General features: G+C 44.6%; 1 protein-coding gene across 1 annotated transcript; it reads left to right on the top strand.

Annotated features, from left to right (window-relative positions):
- Nucleotides 1-64: 64 nt before the first annotated feature.
- On the top strand, nucleotides 65-15,900 carry NDUFA8 (NADH:ubiquinone oxidoreductase subunit A8). The gene is made up of 4 exons (XM_077769747.1): nucleotides 65-232; nucleotides 6,579-6,742; nucleotides 10,422-10,587; nucleotides 15,584-15,900. The coding sequence occupies exons 1-4, from the start codon at nucleotides 80-82 to the stop codon at nucleotides 15,719-15,721; spliced, it is 621 nt and encodes a 206-aa protein (XP_077625873.1). The 5' UTR covers nucleotides 65-79; the 3' UTR covers nucleotides 15,722-15,900.
- Nucleotides 15,901-16,239: the final 339 nt, after the last annotated feature.

Raw genomic sequence — 16,239 nt, 5'->3', positions numbered from 1 at the left:
CCCGCTGCCCTTCCAGGCACTGCGCACGCTCTGTGGCTCGCGGTTGGGCAGAGCTGTGCGCCTGCGTGGCTGCCCGCGCATGCGCAGGCCCGAGGTGGCCCTTGGCGGTCGAAAGGGGAATTCAAGGAGACGGGGGCGACGCGGCTGCGGGCGCCTCCTCGGGGTCGGGGCTACAGCCATCATGCCGGGGATAGTGGAGCTGCCCACTTTGGAGGATCTGAAAGTGCAGGAGGTGAGGCTCGTCCGGAAGCCAGGCAAGCAGGGCATAGGGCTGCAGCTTTTCGGGCCTGGGCCCAGCCCTGCTTCGTCTCACTGGACAGTGGGCCCTGGGTCCCCCCACTCAATGCCCCCCGCGACACAGACACAGGTGGATTCCCGGACGCCCCCGGCTCAGCTCCGGGAATCGCCTCACCCTCACCCTTTCATGCAGTGGCTCTTTAGAAGTTTCCTCTCCTCCCCAACCCCGACCTCCAGCCATCTGCTTGTCTTTTCCGTGAATAATCGTGGTACTTTTTATTAAGCACCAGCCAGGGGCCACTTTGCTTACTTTAATGTCACTTAATACTCAGACCTCCGTGCAAAGCGAATATACAACCCCGGGTGCTCACAGCCGAGCGAGAGAGTCACTTCCAGGTAGCCTCATCGGTACAGTGTTGGAGTGGAGCTAGGAAGCCAAAGCAAAAGGAGATGAAACTGGAGAGTGGAGTTGCTGACAGCCCTGGGAGGGTGTTTGGTAATAGGACATTTAGAGCATTCATTTATTCAGGAGATATCGTTTGAATAATTGCCATATACACCCACACTGGAGAATAAGAGATAGCGTTCCTGCCCTCATAGAGCTTATAATCTAATAGGGAGACCGGCGTAAAGAGGCAGAGTATAGTGAAGTTTGTGCAGTGCGAAGTGAAGACAATATATACTAATTATAGCAAATATGACCAAGCCTTTTCTAGAAGTCAGGTAGGATGCTAATTACTTCACATACATTAATTCATCAAATCCTGCCAGCAACACTATGAGGGAGGATATTATTGGTCTCTTCACGTGAAAGATAAGAAAACAGGTCCGGAGAGCAGAAGTTGATTTGCCCATGGTCACATAGCTAGTAAGTGGTGGAGCTGGACTGTGAGTCTAGGTCTGAGTTTAAAACCCATGCTTTTAAACCTTTGTATCATGGGCAAAAGCTCAAAAGAGTGAGAAGGCTTAGCAAAACCTTCTGAGGCTAGGGAGACCAGTGCTGTTTGCTGTGACTCTAGTGTTGGTGGGAATCAGCTGTTGCTGAGCCCAGAGAGAGGTACCTTGGACTGGAAGGACTGGGAAGCAGCTTCCTCAGGGCCAGACTTATTTTACAGGCGATGTGGTGGGAGAGGTGGAAGATGTTAAGGCAGAGCAGTGTCATGGCAGGACTGGATAGTAGAAATGAGGCCAGAACTAAAAATTATGTGCCAGCAGTTCTATCCCAGGCACTTCGTTAAGGGTTTTACCTTCATGACTTCAGTTAATCTTCTTAGATGCCTATGAGAATGGCAACTATTACTTTCCATAGAGGAAGAACTTTTTAGCTGTGTTCAGGGACTCTATGGTAACGTGCCATTTACTGAGAGGGGCTGCCAGTATTCACTTTTGTTTTGTTTTTGTTTTTGTTTTTGTTTTTGTTGTTCCACCTTGAAGCTGGGTTAGCCTGAAAGTGCTATATTTTTCATTGGAAGTTTAATTTAATCTGAGGTTCTACTTCCTGCAGATATTCTGTATCTGGAATAAATTTGCCTTTAGTGTTCATTCCATTGAATTGAAATACAGATAATTACATAAATAACTACAAGACAAAGTCTGATTAAATATATGGAAGAGGGGCAGACACAGTTTAAGAGCAGAGAGTAGGTTTTGAAGTTGGTTCTAAATTCGAGGCCTAACTGCTCAGTTACCTTGATTAGTCACTTGTAGGATCTGCAGACACAGTTATTTTATTTGTACGATGAAGTGATGCCAGCTGTATAATTCTCTGAGGCTATAAAGGGAACAGAGAAAGCACCTCTGGAGCATAATGTGGGACTTGGCTAAATGGCATTTGAAGAATAGCATTTATAGGCCAAGACGGACAGACAGGCTTTCTTAAGCTAGGGTTTGATCTAAGTGAAGGTGAGGACATGGGAAAATGCAGGAGGCCACAGCTGGGTTCTGGGGACAGTGGAGTTCAGTGCTTAGAGACAGCAGCAGGTCCCTTTTTGGAAGTGTTTAGGGTGACAAGGCTGGATCCAGAAGGCTTTGAAGACCCTGTAAAAAGTTTGGGCTTTTTTCTGCCATTAAGCTTGAATCCTTCCAGAACTTCGTTGCTAATTGAGCACAGTAAGAATTGTCTTTTAGGAAGGCCAGTCTGGCAACTCTGTGAAGAATGGATTGAAGAGAGGGAAGGAAAAGCAGGGAGACTAGTCTTGGCAGCTGTTGAAATAACAAGGAGGATATTAATGACCCCAACATAACTGGTGACTGTACTCACCGAGGGGAAAGAACAGATTTATCTGGAATTGATCAGACTTAGCGTGACTTAGATATCACAGGCAGGAAAGGTCGGGGAGTCGGTCAGATTTGCAGCCTGACAGTGGGACTGGGAAAGCCAGAAGGAGCAGTTTGAGAGACAAGTCAAACACAGCGTGGACCTTGCTGACACATCCCTGTGGAAGAAGTCATCCGAAGCTTCGGGCTGGAACCTCCTTGTACTAATTGACAATTTTGAGTAGAAATAATAGCTCATATTTTTGATGTGCTTTCTATGTGCCAGACACTGTTCTTAATATTTTTACGTGTGTTACCTCATTTAATCCTCAACAGGATCAAATAAGTACGATGATCCCCCATGTTCTGTAAATTAAGTCACATAGAAGGCACGGCATACATTAAGTGCTGTAGAAAGAGACACAGACGTGGTTTAAGGAAGAGAGAGCAGGACTGGAAGATTGGTTGTAGATTGTAAGACTTTTTCTGCCTCCCTTTCCACACCTGCAGACTGTATACACCCGCTGTGCAGGGAGGCTGTCATGAGGGTAAATGAGGAATAGGCTGGAATTCTGTGTTCTTGGAGACAAAGGGAGCTAAATGAATTTGAGAGGGTATTCACATCAAGCAGCTGGGAAAGGATGTTGTTTCTAGTGGAACTCGTCTGTCTTTGTGAAGAAGCAGGTGAGGGGACATCTGAAGTCCTTTGCCATCTCAGCGAAGGCCGTGTAACGCAAAGAGGCCCGATTGAAGGTCACAGTCTTTGGATTTCAGTTCTGCAGTTGCCACTGACCTGCTGTGTCATCTTGGGCGCATCTTTGTCCCCAGGAGAGATTCAGTAGGTGGTTCTCGTCCTTTATTTCCCTGTGAGAGAGCATATTTTACATGATCAACAACACGGGTGCACCTAAATTTTGGTAAGACCTCTCCATTTGTAGGAAAGTAAGGCAAAGAGTGCCTTTGTGGGCACAATGGCTGTGAAGGCATTCGAGTAAATAAGCCATTTAAAAATCTTTTAAGGCATTGGTCAAGGAAGTAAATACAGCTAACTTAATTTTTTTAAATACATTAAGCTTTAAAAAGTTTGGGTTTTGATTTTATTCTCTTGGCTTTGTACAGATAATATAGCAAGTTAATGTATACCCCTCAATTAACCTAATAAACTCTTATTATAAAAAACTGTAGAGGCGTCTGGGTGGCTCAGTAGGTTAAGCGACCGACTCTTGATTTTGGCTCAGGTACTGACCCCTTGGCTCCTGAGATTGAGCCCTGCGTCAGGCGCTGCACTGACAGCGTTGAACCTACTTGGGATTCTCTTGTCTCCCTACTCTCTGCCCCTACCTCCCCTCCCAATAAATTAATAAGTAAACTTTAAAGAAACACAATTGTATGGGGCACTTAGGTGGCCCAGTTGGTTAAGCATCTGACTCTTGATTTCAGCGCAGGTCATGATCTCGTGGTTCATGAGTTCAGGGGCCCTGTTGGGCTCTGTCAGGGACTTGTGATGACGGTGTGGAGCCTGCTTGACATTCTCTCCCTCTCTGTCTGCCCCCTTCCTGTTCACACTTGCGCTCTTTCTGTCTCAAAATAAATAAATAAACTTTAAAAAAACAGCCGTAATACAACATTTTACAGATTTTTAAACAAATTTATTAGAATTGTCATGGCAGATTTTACTTGTATCATAAGTTCATCTTTGCTTTGATAATTACAGCAGTTGTAATGTTAGTAGACATCGCCCTAACTTTATTCTCTTCCTGTAGCGTGTAGGTGAGTTACTCTCTTCATCTTTCTTTGCCTTTTATCATATTAGTAATTTAACTTAAGCTGTGTGAAATTCATAAAAAATAAAATTATAAACTTTTATCCTTATAAAAATAATTACAACACTGTTCTTACATAAAAATCCTTAATAGAATACTTGTAAATCAAATCCAGTGATACCTTAAAGCATAATACACTACGACAGACTAGATTTTATTCTAGCTATAGTGGGAGATTTTTGGAAAATCTGTTAATTCTCTACGTTCATTTTTTTTAATGTTTAAAAAAATTCTCTACATTTATAGGTAAACCTGAATTTTTTCAGTCTTTCTGGGAACAACAGTAAAACGAAACCAATTCAGATTAGAAAGAAACTTCCTTAATGAGGAGTATCCAAACAACTATATCCCAGACACCAACAGCAAATATTGAACTAAATTGTGCTTTAAAGTCTAGAAAAAGGGAAGGATGCCTACAGCCATTGCTGTTCATTTGCATTGTCCTAGAGGTTTTAGTCAAAGCAATAAGATAGGAAAAGAGGAGGAAAAAAGGAAGGATATAACTATCAGAAAAGAAGAGAGGTAGTTTTTACTTGTAAATAGAGGTTTTTCCTCTTAATTCTCTTGTGTTTTTTTTTTAAGTTTATTTATTTTTTGAGAGAGTGTGAGCAGGGGAGGGAAAGAGAGCCCCAGGCAGTCTCCACGCTTAACGTGGGTTTGATCCCATGACTGAGATCATGACCCAAGCCGAAACCAGAGTCAGACGCTCAACCAACCGCCACCCAGGTGCCCCTTAATCCTCTTGATTTTGAATTAGTAAGAAATGGCTAGAGAGAAGATAACAGTGTACAAACCAGCAGTAATCAATTTGAAAATCTAATAGGAATATCCTGTTTAGGTGGTATCAGAAATGTTAAATATTGAGGAATAAACAAGAAATATGCAAGGTTCCTATATGAGGGAAACTGTGATTTTAACCGAAGAACATAAGAATGACCTGAGTAAGAGGAGGGACGTAATACGTTATGGTGAGAAGGCATAATTCATGTAGTCTTCCCTCTCCTGTGACTGCTGTTTTGCCAGTACCTAGCGCACCAGGAGAGGCCAGATGATAGCTTTTGTAAGGTCATTAGCCAGCGATCCTGTGAGGAGAGAAAAATTTGAGCAGAGACCCAGTATTGTAAACATGCTCGTTCCTTTCTAATTTAACACATAACTAAACTTTGTGCAGTTCCAGTGCAGGTTATTGGATGAGGGGGTTTATCTGAAAGAATAGCCAAAATGATTTTGAAAAGGAGGAATAAGGAATAGGGTGGTCATCCCAGACAACAGACATTCTATTTAAGTTACAGTAATGCAGACGCTGAGGTATTGGCCCTGGAAAAGGTAGTGCTGAAAATTGGCCAGCAGAACCCTTGCTGCACAGCAGATAGACAGGCCCTGGGCTCGGTGCAGCCCCTGTGAGTGAGCCGTAACTGCACTGTTCTCAAGAAAGTGAACCAGAAGGCAAATGAGAGAGACTGATGCAGTTATGGGGTGGTGGCTACCTTGGATATAGTCTGTAATTGGAAAAAATAGAAAATTTTAGGACTTTATCATTAGTAATAACTTACTGGACTAGAAGTTTTTACTGATCCTTTCCAGTCTCCTCTTCTGTGATTCTGTAGTCTTCTGGGAATTTTAGGTATCCTATAACTTTTATTTTTTTTTTAATGTTTGTTTATTTTTGAGAGAGAGCGAGCATGCACATGCAAGCTGGAGAGGGGCAGAGAAAGGTCCCTGCTGTCAGCAGAGAGCCCAGCTTCAAGCTTGAACTCACTCGAACTCAGGAACCTCGAGATCATGACCTGAGCTGAAGTTGGATGCTTAACCGACTGAGCCACCCAGGCACCCCGCCCCCCCCCCATCCCGCCCATCACTTTAATTCCTGGAAAGGAGACTCATCAAAACTCCCCAGAGTTGACCCTTCCCCTTCCATCCCAGAAGCCTCCCTCAGCCTTCAGAAGTCCACTTTCTCTGTCATAGAGACTAAGGGTTCCATTAGGGCTGCCTTTCCTTATGTCTACAATGGGGAGAGTAATGTCAACCTAATGAGATTATTGTGAAGGTGTAGAAAATCATGCCTGTGGAGAAGCTTTGTGATCTCTAAAGCAGCAGAGATCATAAAGGATTATTATGGTAGCCCCCTGTCTTTAATTTTCTTGGTGGAGTCGGAACAAGTCTACCTTTGTGTTCCCTGTTTCGAGCAGCGGGAGATGAAGCTGAGGAAGTGATGTCCTTGTCACAGATCTGTGGTGTGTCTCTCACTGTTCCGTTCCCCAGGTGAAAGTCAGTTCTTCGGTCCTCAAGGCTGCCGCCCACCACTATGGAGTTCAGTGTGATAAGCCCAACAAGGAGTTCATGCTCTGTCGCTGGGAAGAGAAAGACCCCAGGCGGTGTTTAGAGGAAGGCAGGCTCGTCAACAAGTGTGCCCTGGACTTCTTCAGGTAAGAATCTTTGACATCAGTGCCTATGGGCTGAAACATCTAGGTGTATGTATCTCAGTGAACATCCAGCTAATTAAGTGGAAGGATAATTTTAGTAGGAAGTATAAGACCTTGAAATCAGACCAAAGTAAGGACACAGTAAATGATGCAGTTAGTTTTGTTATTTGTTTTTATTATTTGGCATGTTCTTTAGTATCCATGAATCTTAATTTCCAAATTATACAGGGTTGTAATGAAAAGTTTGTAAAAGTATGTAAAAACAACTCGGCACAGTGCTTGCCAACAGGTATTCACTAGATTGATGCTACTACGGAACACTCCGTTATTATGGGAAGAAAAGTGTACAGAGTCAAGGTAGTAAGTAGGCCATTATGCTTAATACCATAAGTAAAAAATTCCATATTGCAGTTGTAGAAAAATGTTTTGACAGACTCTATTAAAAGGGACAGAAACTCCACTCGAAGGGAATTGGCTCGTGTAGCTGTAAAGTCCAGAAATAGGACTGGCATCAGGCAGGGCTGGAATCAAAGGGCTTACTTGATTTCATAACTACTTGTATCCTTCTGCCTCTCTTCTCCTCTCCCGGTTTCTTAGTTCTGTTTTCTCTGTCAAACTCATTTCAGAGACTTTCCTTGCTGTGGCAGAAGTGGCCAGCAGCCACCCCACACTGCTGTGCTGCCTGCCTAGACCTGGCCCAAGAGTGCCGTTGTCCGGTGGTGTGAGCATAGGTCCCTGGCCTGGGTCTCATTGGCCTGGCTGCTCGGCTTCGTATGCATATCTTTGAATCAGGTGTGTTTCAGGAAATAAAATGCTGTGATTTGTCAGGCCTACAGTGGGAAGTGACTTAAATTCATCTAAACTGCATTGCTGAGAGATGGGGAGGGATCATTCCCCAAAGAAAAATTCGAAGGATGTTACACGGAAGAATGGGTATTGACTGCTGGCTAGGCAAAACTCACAGATGTCCACTACAATGACGTTAGAGGGAAAAATCAAATTCCTTCACATAATAGCTCCTTTTCTTTCTTGCTTCTGCTGTCTTTGTCCACATGCAAAGATATTTTTGTGATCAAAGTCACAGTGTGTGGTTTAAAATTCATTTGTCACTGAAACCATTGGGAATATTCTTTCAAGTTGCTAGATTATCTTCATGATCATCATTTTTAAGGTTTATTTAATATTCTGCCAATAGGTAAACCAACCATAATTTACCTGTTATGAAAAGTCATTTTTGATTCTATTTTTTAAAAAAATGTTTATTTATTTATTTTGAGAGAGAGTATGCATGTACAAGTGGGGGAGGGCAAAGAAGAGAGGGAGAGAGAGAATCCCAAGCAGGCTCTGTGTTGAGTGCAGAGCCCGACGCGGGGCTTGATCCCACGATCCTGAGATCATGACCTGAGCCAGAATCAAGAGTTGGATGCTTAACCAACTGGGCCACCCAGACACCCCTAATTCCAGTTTTTGATTGTTTTAAATAAATCTTCAGTGGTTACCTTTGTGTGCAGATCTTTTTCTCTTTTTAAGTAATTTCTTGACATATGGTCCCAGAGGTGAAAACAGTTTATGGCTTATGAACTATAGTTGCCATTTTTTAAAAAATTGGGTCAGTTTATGCTGCCCTCAACACTATATCTTCTTGTGCATCATCAGTATTGCATATTATTTAAATATTTGATAGGTGCAAAGTGGTATTTTATTCTTATTTTGGGATTTGCATTGGTTTGATTGCTAACGAGGTTGAATGTGTGGTTATTATTTACATTTTTCTAAGAGAACTTTGGAAGAGCATTTCTGCTTTGGCCCAGGGGTGGTATATTTAAATGTGAAATACTGAGATTTCACAAGCTCCTGAGGTGCCCAGGGGCCTCCATGAGAGAAATTTCTCATGCCGAAGTTGCTGTTTGTGGGCCTTCGTAGCTAATTGTCTGTTGGGTGTGGGCCCCAGGCTAACAGGGTCCAGGACAGAGATGGAGTACCAGCGTAGTGCTGGCAGCTGTCCGCTGCCCCGTGCTGGAGGAAGAAGAGCGTGCACTGGAAACGGTAGGGCACTACCTAAGTGACTCGAGGGAGGCGGGTGCGCTTTTATGTAGCATAGATGTCGTTCTGGTCAGTGAGGCTAGAGGCAATTCGGAAAAGCTCCCTAGGCTTTGACATTTCTCCTTCCTTCCTGTGCACACCCTGCCACCCACAGGTTACACCAGAATCCCTGGAAAGGCACATAAGAAACTGGTCACGGGGGGGCGCCTGGGTGGCTCAGTCAGTTAAGTGTCCGACTTAGGCTCACGTCATGATCTCACGGTTCTTGGGTTCGAGCCCCACGTCGGGCTCTGTGCTGACAGCTAGCTCAGAGCCTGGAGCCTGTTTTGGATTCTGTGTCTCCCTCTCTCTCTGACCCTCCCCTGCTCATGCTGTCTCTCTCTCTCAGGAAAAAAAAAAAAATTAAAAAAAATAAAGAAACTGGTCATGGGCGCCTGGGCCGCCAGTCAGTTAAGTGTCTGACTCTTGATTTCAGCTCAGGTCATGATCTCATGGTTTGTGAGAGGGAGCCCAGAGTCACGCTGTGGGCTGTCCATGCTGACAGCACAGAGCGTGCTTGGGATTCTCTCTCTCTCTCTCTCTGCCCCCCCCACCCACATGTGTGCTCTCTCTCAAAATAAATAAATAAGCATAGAAAAGAAAGAAGGAAATGTGACATTGTTGCTTCCTAGGAGGGAAGCCCAGCAGGAATGGAAAGCAGGTTTTTCACTGTGTGTTTCCTCCAGCCCATGTCTGGGGGCTTCCTGAGCCATGTTAATACGATTCCGGTGATGAGTGTAGCTAGATTCGTAGAGTATGACAAGTAGCACTTCCAAATTGTGATTCCTTTGGGGAAAGGAGGTGCTATTTTCCACTGCCTCATGTGTGGCTTTTACATAAAATAATGGTATTTTATTCTTCCTCAGATTGGCATTTATTGGATTACTAGCAAAGTTGAATAGTAAGAGAAGGGGAATTTTGCAAAATCATTGAGACTTATCTCTTATACACAAAAGCTACTTCTTCAACCATGTTTTGGTGTTCACAGAATGAATGAATTATATGCCACATCTGTAGAGTACCAAATGTAACTTAGCTTTCTTAATGACAAGGATGAATCTGTTTTTGTTCAGTGTGTTAATAGAATGAGGACTTTGAGCTCTAAGGAGTGTAGGTTTGTTTGCCTTGACACTGAATGACCCAGGGTCTCCTGCTTGCTAATATGTGTATTTGCCTTGTGTAATTCTGTCTCTTCCTTTGCCATTGTCCTTCATGCCCCTCTGGGGTTATGCCTCCTCTTCTAAATTTGCTAAACTGATAATTGTTAGAATTGGATCTAAAGAAAAGAATAGGTAGGCTGTAAGTGAGGAGTGCCCTGAGTAAAGTATATGTGCCTTAGACCAAATTTTTTTGGCATTTCGGTTCATTTGTTTTTGTGACATAAATAAATTCGGTCTTATTCCTCAGAAATCTTTTTCTACATAATTGCTTCTCATCCTGAGGATCTTCAAGTTGTCTTAATAAGTGAGGTGAGAGCATCTATTCTCATACTTTTCAGGAAGGAAGATTATGTATTTGAGGTCTGTACCTATTTTCCCCCCACTTTTCTGTTTCTCATTATTTTACAAAGAGCTACCCCTAACCTAGCGCTCTTTTACAGGCAGATAAAGCTTCACTGTGCAGAGCCTTTTACTGAATATTGGACCTGCATTGATTACTCCAGCCTGCAATTACTTCGTCGCTGTCGCAAACAGCAGGCCAAGTTTGACGAGTGTGTGCTGGACAAACTGGGCTGGGTGCGACCTGACCTCGGAGAGCTGTCCAAGGTAAAAAGGTCTCTTGCTCTGGGTCTCCCCCTCTCACTCTAAGGGGTGGGGAAAGGCAGGAGATGGTCAGAAAAGGGTCCTCTGTGGGTATAGGTATGATGGGAGAAATCTGTATTTACCAAACAGGTTAATGAGGGGGTGATTATGCACAACCCAGAAGGGAGTTTATTTAATAGAAATATTCCTTTAAATAGATCTTCTAGCATGTGCAGATTGTTTGTTTAATTAGCTAATTGAAGAACAGAAGGGAGTAGATGAGGATAAACAACGCTGGGGCACTGTCAGTTGAAAGCATTGAGGTTATTATGGAATTCAGAGAGGAAATAGGATTGAGGTTGTGCCAGATGTTTCAGGCCACATTTATCAGGACCTAAGGTGTTTAAATGTATACGCCTGTAGTTTAAAATGTACGTTTTCTGGGGCACCTGGCTGGCTCAGCCGATTAAGTGTCAGACTCTTGATCTCGGCTCTAGTCATGATCTCACAGTTTGAGTTCAAGCCCCATGTCCGGGTCTACACTGGCAGGAGAGCCTGCTTGGGATTCATTCTCTCTCTCTCTCTCTCTCTCTCTCTCAAAATAAATACACATCTAAAAAAAATAAAAAGCATATTTTCCTACTCTTTCTTCTGTATTTCCTGTCTCAGTCCTGATACCACCATCTGTGGAAACCTCAGAAACCTGAGTGTTTCCTTTCTTCACGCCCCACTCTTTCTTCCTTTGTGCAGTCATCAGTTCTACAGTCATCTCCTAGGTTAGGTTTTGAATCCTCTCAGTGACCCCACATCTTGGACAAGAGTTCTTAACTTGGGCTATGTCATATCTTTGGGTCCATAGTGTGGTTCAATTCAGAGTTTAGAAGACAGTGTGTCACCTGAAATTGAAGAATTGAGGATGTAATTGCATCTTCACTATAGGCATGGACTGTATGGAAAATAAATCAAATACCGCTTAAAACTTTTTAAGTTTACTTTTATTTTTATTAAAAAAATTTTTTTCCACATTCCAAATTCCAGAATTTTATTTTTCAGATGGTAATGGAAAGGAAAAAAAACCATCAGAAGAGAAACTAGCCAATGGATTATGTCCTTGGAAATTTAAGATTATGTTTTTTTTTTTATTTTTTTAATGTTTTATTTATTTTTGAGAGAGAGAGAGAGACAGCGTGAGCAGGGGAGGGTTAGAGAGAGAGGGAGACACAGAATCTGAAAGAGGCTCCAGGCTCCGAGCTAGCTGTCAGCACAGAGCCCGACGCGGGGCTCGAGCCCACGAACCACGAGATCATGACCTGAACCGAAGTCGGACGCTTAACCGACTGAGCCACCCAGGCGCCCCTTAAGTTTATTTTTAAATTAGTAATCTCTATACCCAACATGGGGCTCAAACTCAAGACTGGAAAATCAAGAGGTGCATATTCTTCCGATCGAGCCAGCCAGGAACCCCAAGTACCACTTTCTTTTTAAAACTTTTCAGGGGCTCTCTCTCACTTGCAGTATCCTGACCCTTTGTGATCTGACCTGCCGCTGCTTCTTGAGCCACATCATTGTCCCTTCCCTCTGGGACAGAGAGGTGGCAAGGCGTGGAGGGAAAACTCAGGTTTGAATGGAAGCAGACAGTACTACCAGATCACTGGGAGATCCTGAGCCAATTGCTGACTGTCTCTTATCCTTCCACATCTACAAAGCAGGACCAGTATTCATCCCCAGTTTTCTGTGAGGATTAAGCTTGAAGCCTTTGTGAATCTCTGGCCTAGTGCCTGGCATGTTTGTTCCCTTCCCTTCCCTACACTATCTGGGGATGGTTGGGTCTTAAGCTTGGTGTCCTAAGTAGATGAATGACATAGTAATTTTGTTTTTTGTTTTTTTGTATCCATTTTGATTCTCTTCAGGTAGCTTCTTTTGCTGCCCTGAACGAACTACTTTAAACTGTTGATAATTCTGGGTTGGAAAGTGGTGGGACCTATAGATTTAGTAATGAAAACAACCCTTTCTCATTTCTGTCTCTTATGAGAGGAGAATCAACAAATCATGCTGATGAGAAAGCATATTGATTCCTTTAAAAAATTTTTTTTAATGTTTTATTTATTTCTGAGAGAGAGAGAGAGAGAGACAGCGTGAGCAGGGAGGGTCAGAGAGAGAGAGAGACACAGAATCTGAAAGAGGCTCCAGGCTCTTCTGTCAGCACAGAGCCCGATGTGGGGCTCGAACCCATGAACCGTGAGATCATGACCTGAGCCGAAGTCGGACGCTCAACCAACTGAGCTACCCAGGTGCCCCAGCATATCGATTCCTGAATCTTTGTGTCAGCAGTTTTAAAGACCTATAAAGTATTGTCCTTTTTTCAAAAGTTGGTTTCTTTAGAGGATTATCAGTTTTCGTTCTACTTAGAATCAGAATCTAGGCTCTTCTTAGAAAGGTAGTGACCAGGGGCGCCTGCGTGGCTTAGTTGGTTGAGCGTCCGACTTTCTCTTAGGTCATGATCTCGCGGTTCGTGGGTTTGAGCCCCGCGTCGGGCTCTGTGCTGACTGCCAGCTCGGAGCCTGGAGCCTATTTCAGAGTCTGTATCTCCCTCTCTCTCTGACCCTCCCCTGCTCACCCTGTCTCTCTCTCTCTCCTAGAAATAAATAAAAAAATATTTAAAAAAAAAAAGGTAGTGACCAGCTGGATAAAGCCCAAGTTTGACCCTCATTTACTTCTGCCTTCTGCTCCCACCCATTGGCCCTACTCCCCTCCTCTCCTCTGGCCAGTTTCCACGCACTCCTCTGCCCTCAGCTTCGATGCCAGTGTCCTTTGAAGTTTCCGACCTTCCTAGGCATCCTGATAATGTTAATATTGGAAATAACTTCTGGCGCACCTGCTGTGCATCAGGCTGCAGACTGCATATTATCCTAATAGGCTGTGAACTAATAAGCCCCATTTTAGAGATGGGAAATTGAAGGTCGGGTAGGCTGCTCAAAGTTATGTACCTAGCAGATGGTTTGACCACATGCCTCTTCTCCTTTTCTCTTTTGATATGGTACCGAAGAGGAAGTTGTTTTGTTGTTCTTTCCACAGTAATTTGTCCTTTTCAGGGGCTGTTCATTACTTTAAGTTTGAGAAACATTTTTCTAGATTTGTTTCATAGATATCTTAACTTCCTCAGGGGAGCTTCACATGCCAGCTGGAGGCCTTTGGAGTTGCTCTGTCAGCCAGGAAGGAGCCATTAGTGATCTCTGTGTAGAGAGATGAGAACACTGCTCTAAAAACAAAGCAAAAAACTTCTCTGGACCTGTAGTGAGAAGAGTTGGGTCCCAGCTGCAGCTCTGACATGTGGCGTGTGTCTTTATCGTCGGCAAGTTAGCTCCTTGTCCTCATCTGTGCACTACAGAGAATGATGCCTCACGGGGCAGCTGTAGTAGTAATTATGCTGTTGTCTTCCTGAAAGCCCCAGTCATGGTAAATGGTGTTTGGATTTGTGCACAGGGGAAGGCTGATCAGTCGTATCACGTAGAGTGGCTCGAAGATCAGACTACTAGATAACGAAACCATTAGTATCTGTGGCCTTGTCTTTCCATTTCTCTGCGTGTTTCATTATCTTTAAAGTGAGGATGGGGTGGCTGGGTGGCTCAGTCAGTTAAGCCCGACTTTGGCTCACGTCATGACTCATGGTCTGTGAGTTCTAGCCCTGCCATCAGGCTCTGCACTGACACTCAGAGCCTGGAGCCTGCTTCGGATTCTGTGTCTCCCTCTCTCTCTGCCCCTCACCTGCTAATGCTCTTTCCCTCTCTCAAACATAAATAAACATTAACAAAAAAATTAAAAAAAAAAAAATAAAGTGAGGGCATTGGGGAGCCTGGGTGGCTCAGTTGGTTAAACGTTGGAGTCTTGATTTCAGGTAGGTCATATCTCAGGGTCCACGCTGGGTGCAGAGACTGCCTGTGAATCTCTCTCTACCTCTTGTGCGCTAAGTTAATTAATTAATTAATAAAAAGAACCATTTCTGCTGGCTTCTGATGGAGAATTTTGTGACCCTCGGGGATAATGTGGACGTGACCACCTTCTACCTGTCTCCCTGCTGCCACCGTGCGGTGCTGCACTGTCGTGCGGGGCCTGTTGGCGCAGCTCCCCCGGTTCTGGTCTTGCCCCCTCCCCCCCCCAATCTAACTTCTGCTCCTCCTAGCCTGTAGATGTGCTTGAGTGGCTCCCCTGCTTCAGTGACATCTGTCACCCTTGGGTTAAAATTCGAACACTTGCGCACATCATTCTGTACCCTTCATCGTCTGGCGCTGTCTCCCACGTGGTATGGTATTTAAAAGCAGAGGCTTTGGAGCAGGCAGATCTGGCTTTGAGCACTAGTCTTTCCACTGTTAGCCAGGTGGCCCCGGTGAACTTCTGCAAAATGGCCTCCCAGGACTGTGAACATGAAATTAACCGGGGGCCCAGCCTGATTTCCAACAGGTGCTTGGTTAGGTGCTTCATCTCCCTCCATTATCCAGGCCAGCTTTGGCCATTCTAAGGACATGCCTCTCTGTCTTCCCGTGTACCGTTTACTTAGTCTTTCCCCTGCTGATCTTCCTGCCTGGCTCATGGTCATCCTTTTCAGCTACATGTTAACCCCCACAAACTAGTTCAGGCCCCTGTCCTTCAGGATGGGTTACGTGTGCAGAGTCCTTGCTCCTTAGCCTTAGTTCATGCCTCAGTTACGATAATTCGGCCGGGAAGTCTTGGTTGATTATCTTGTCTGTCTCCCTCAGCAGACTGTGAGCCCCTTGAGGATGGTACGTATCTCATTTCCTGCTGTATTCCTAACTTCTACCACATGGAATGACCCAAAGGAAGCTTTCTTAAACGTTTGCTCAAGAGTCAGATGAGTTCAAATGTGGCCGGCTGGGGCTTGAAAAAAGAGGGTGGTTAGGGCAGTGCGAGCAGAAAGGACTCGCTGGAGGGTGCGCTCCTGGTCACAGACTGCTCCCCCCGACCTCGGCCTGGCTTCTTGCTTCTGTCCTCTTGCCCCTCACAGGTCACCAAAGTGAAAACAGACCGACCTTTACCGGAGAATCCCTATCACTCGAGACCAAGACCAGAGCCCAACCCTGAGGCCGAAGGAGAGCTGAAGCCTGCCAAACACGGCAGCCGCCTCTTCTTCTGGACCATGTAAAGACGGGTCCGTGGCCCACACTCAGTCACACGCCTGGACGACTGCTGACGAAACTCCCGTGCAGTTTGCATCGACCGATAGAGCTCTTTCCGGGATCACAAACTTAACAAAAAAGTTAATTTATGTGACTTGGCAGTTATTCTATACCATTTCCTGGCCATTAAAAATTTTAAAGGAAACAGTTGTATTTTATTATGTTTTATATAACCTTTTGGCCCTTAGAGAGGACTTCCCTTTGCTTGTTCTCCTTGCGGTCCTGCCTGTTCCTCGCTCTCTGCTTTACGTCGGCAGTCACCAGCGTGGCCGGGAGCCGCGGTAGACCAGGCAGAAAGGACTGTGTAGAGGAAAGGCTCTCTTACCGGTCTGTGTTCACACATTTTGAAGTCTTCCCTCTCTCCCCTTCCAACATCGCAGACGAGTAGCTTTCCCTAAAGGTCATACAAGGGAAGTGTCCAGGATAGGAGAAGCGAAGAAACGTTTGAGCCTTGTGACTCAGGCCCTGGGAGGGGCCTCCTGGC

Source organism: Crocuta crocuta, unplaced genomic scaffold (assembly GCF_008692635.1).
Source record: "Crocuta crocuta isolate KB4526 unplaced genomic scaffold, BGI_CrCroc_1.0 scaffold95, whole genome shotgun sequence".
NCBI classification, from domain to species: domain Eukaryota; kingdom Metazoa; phylum Chordata; class Mammalia; order Carnivora; family Hyaenidae; genus Crocuta; species Crocuta crocuta.
The sequence above is the reverse complement of the archived record's forward strand: the minus strand, read 5'-3'. Positions and strand labels throughout refer to the sequence as shown.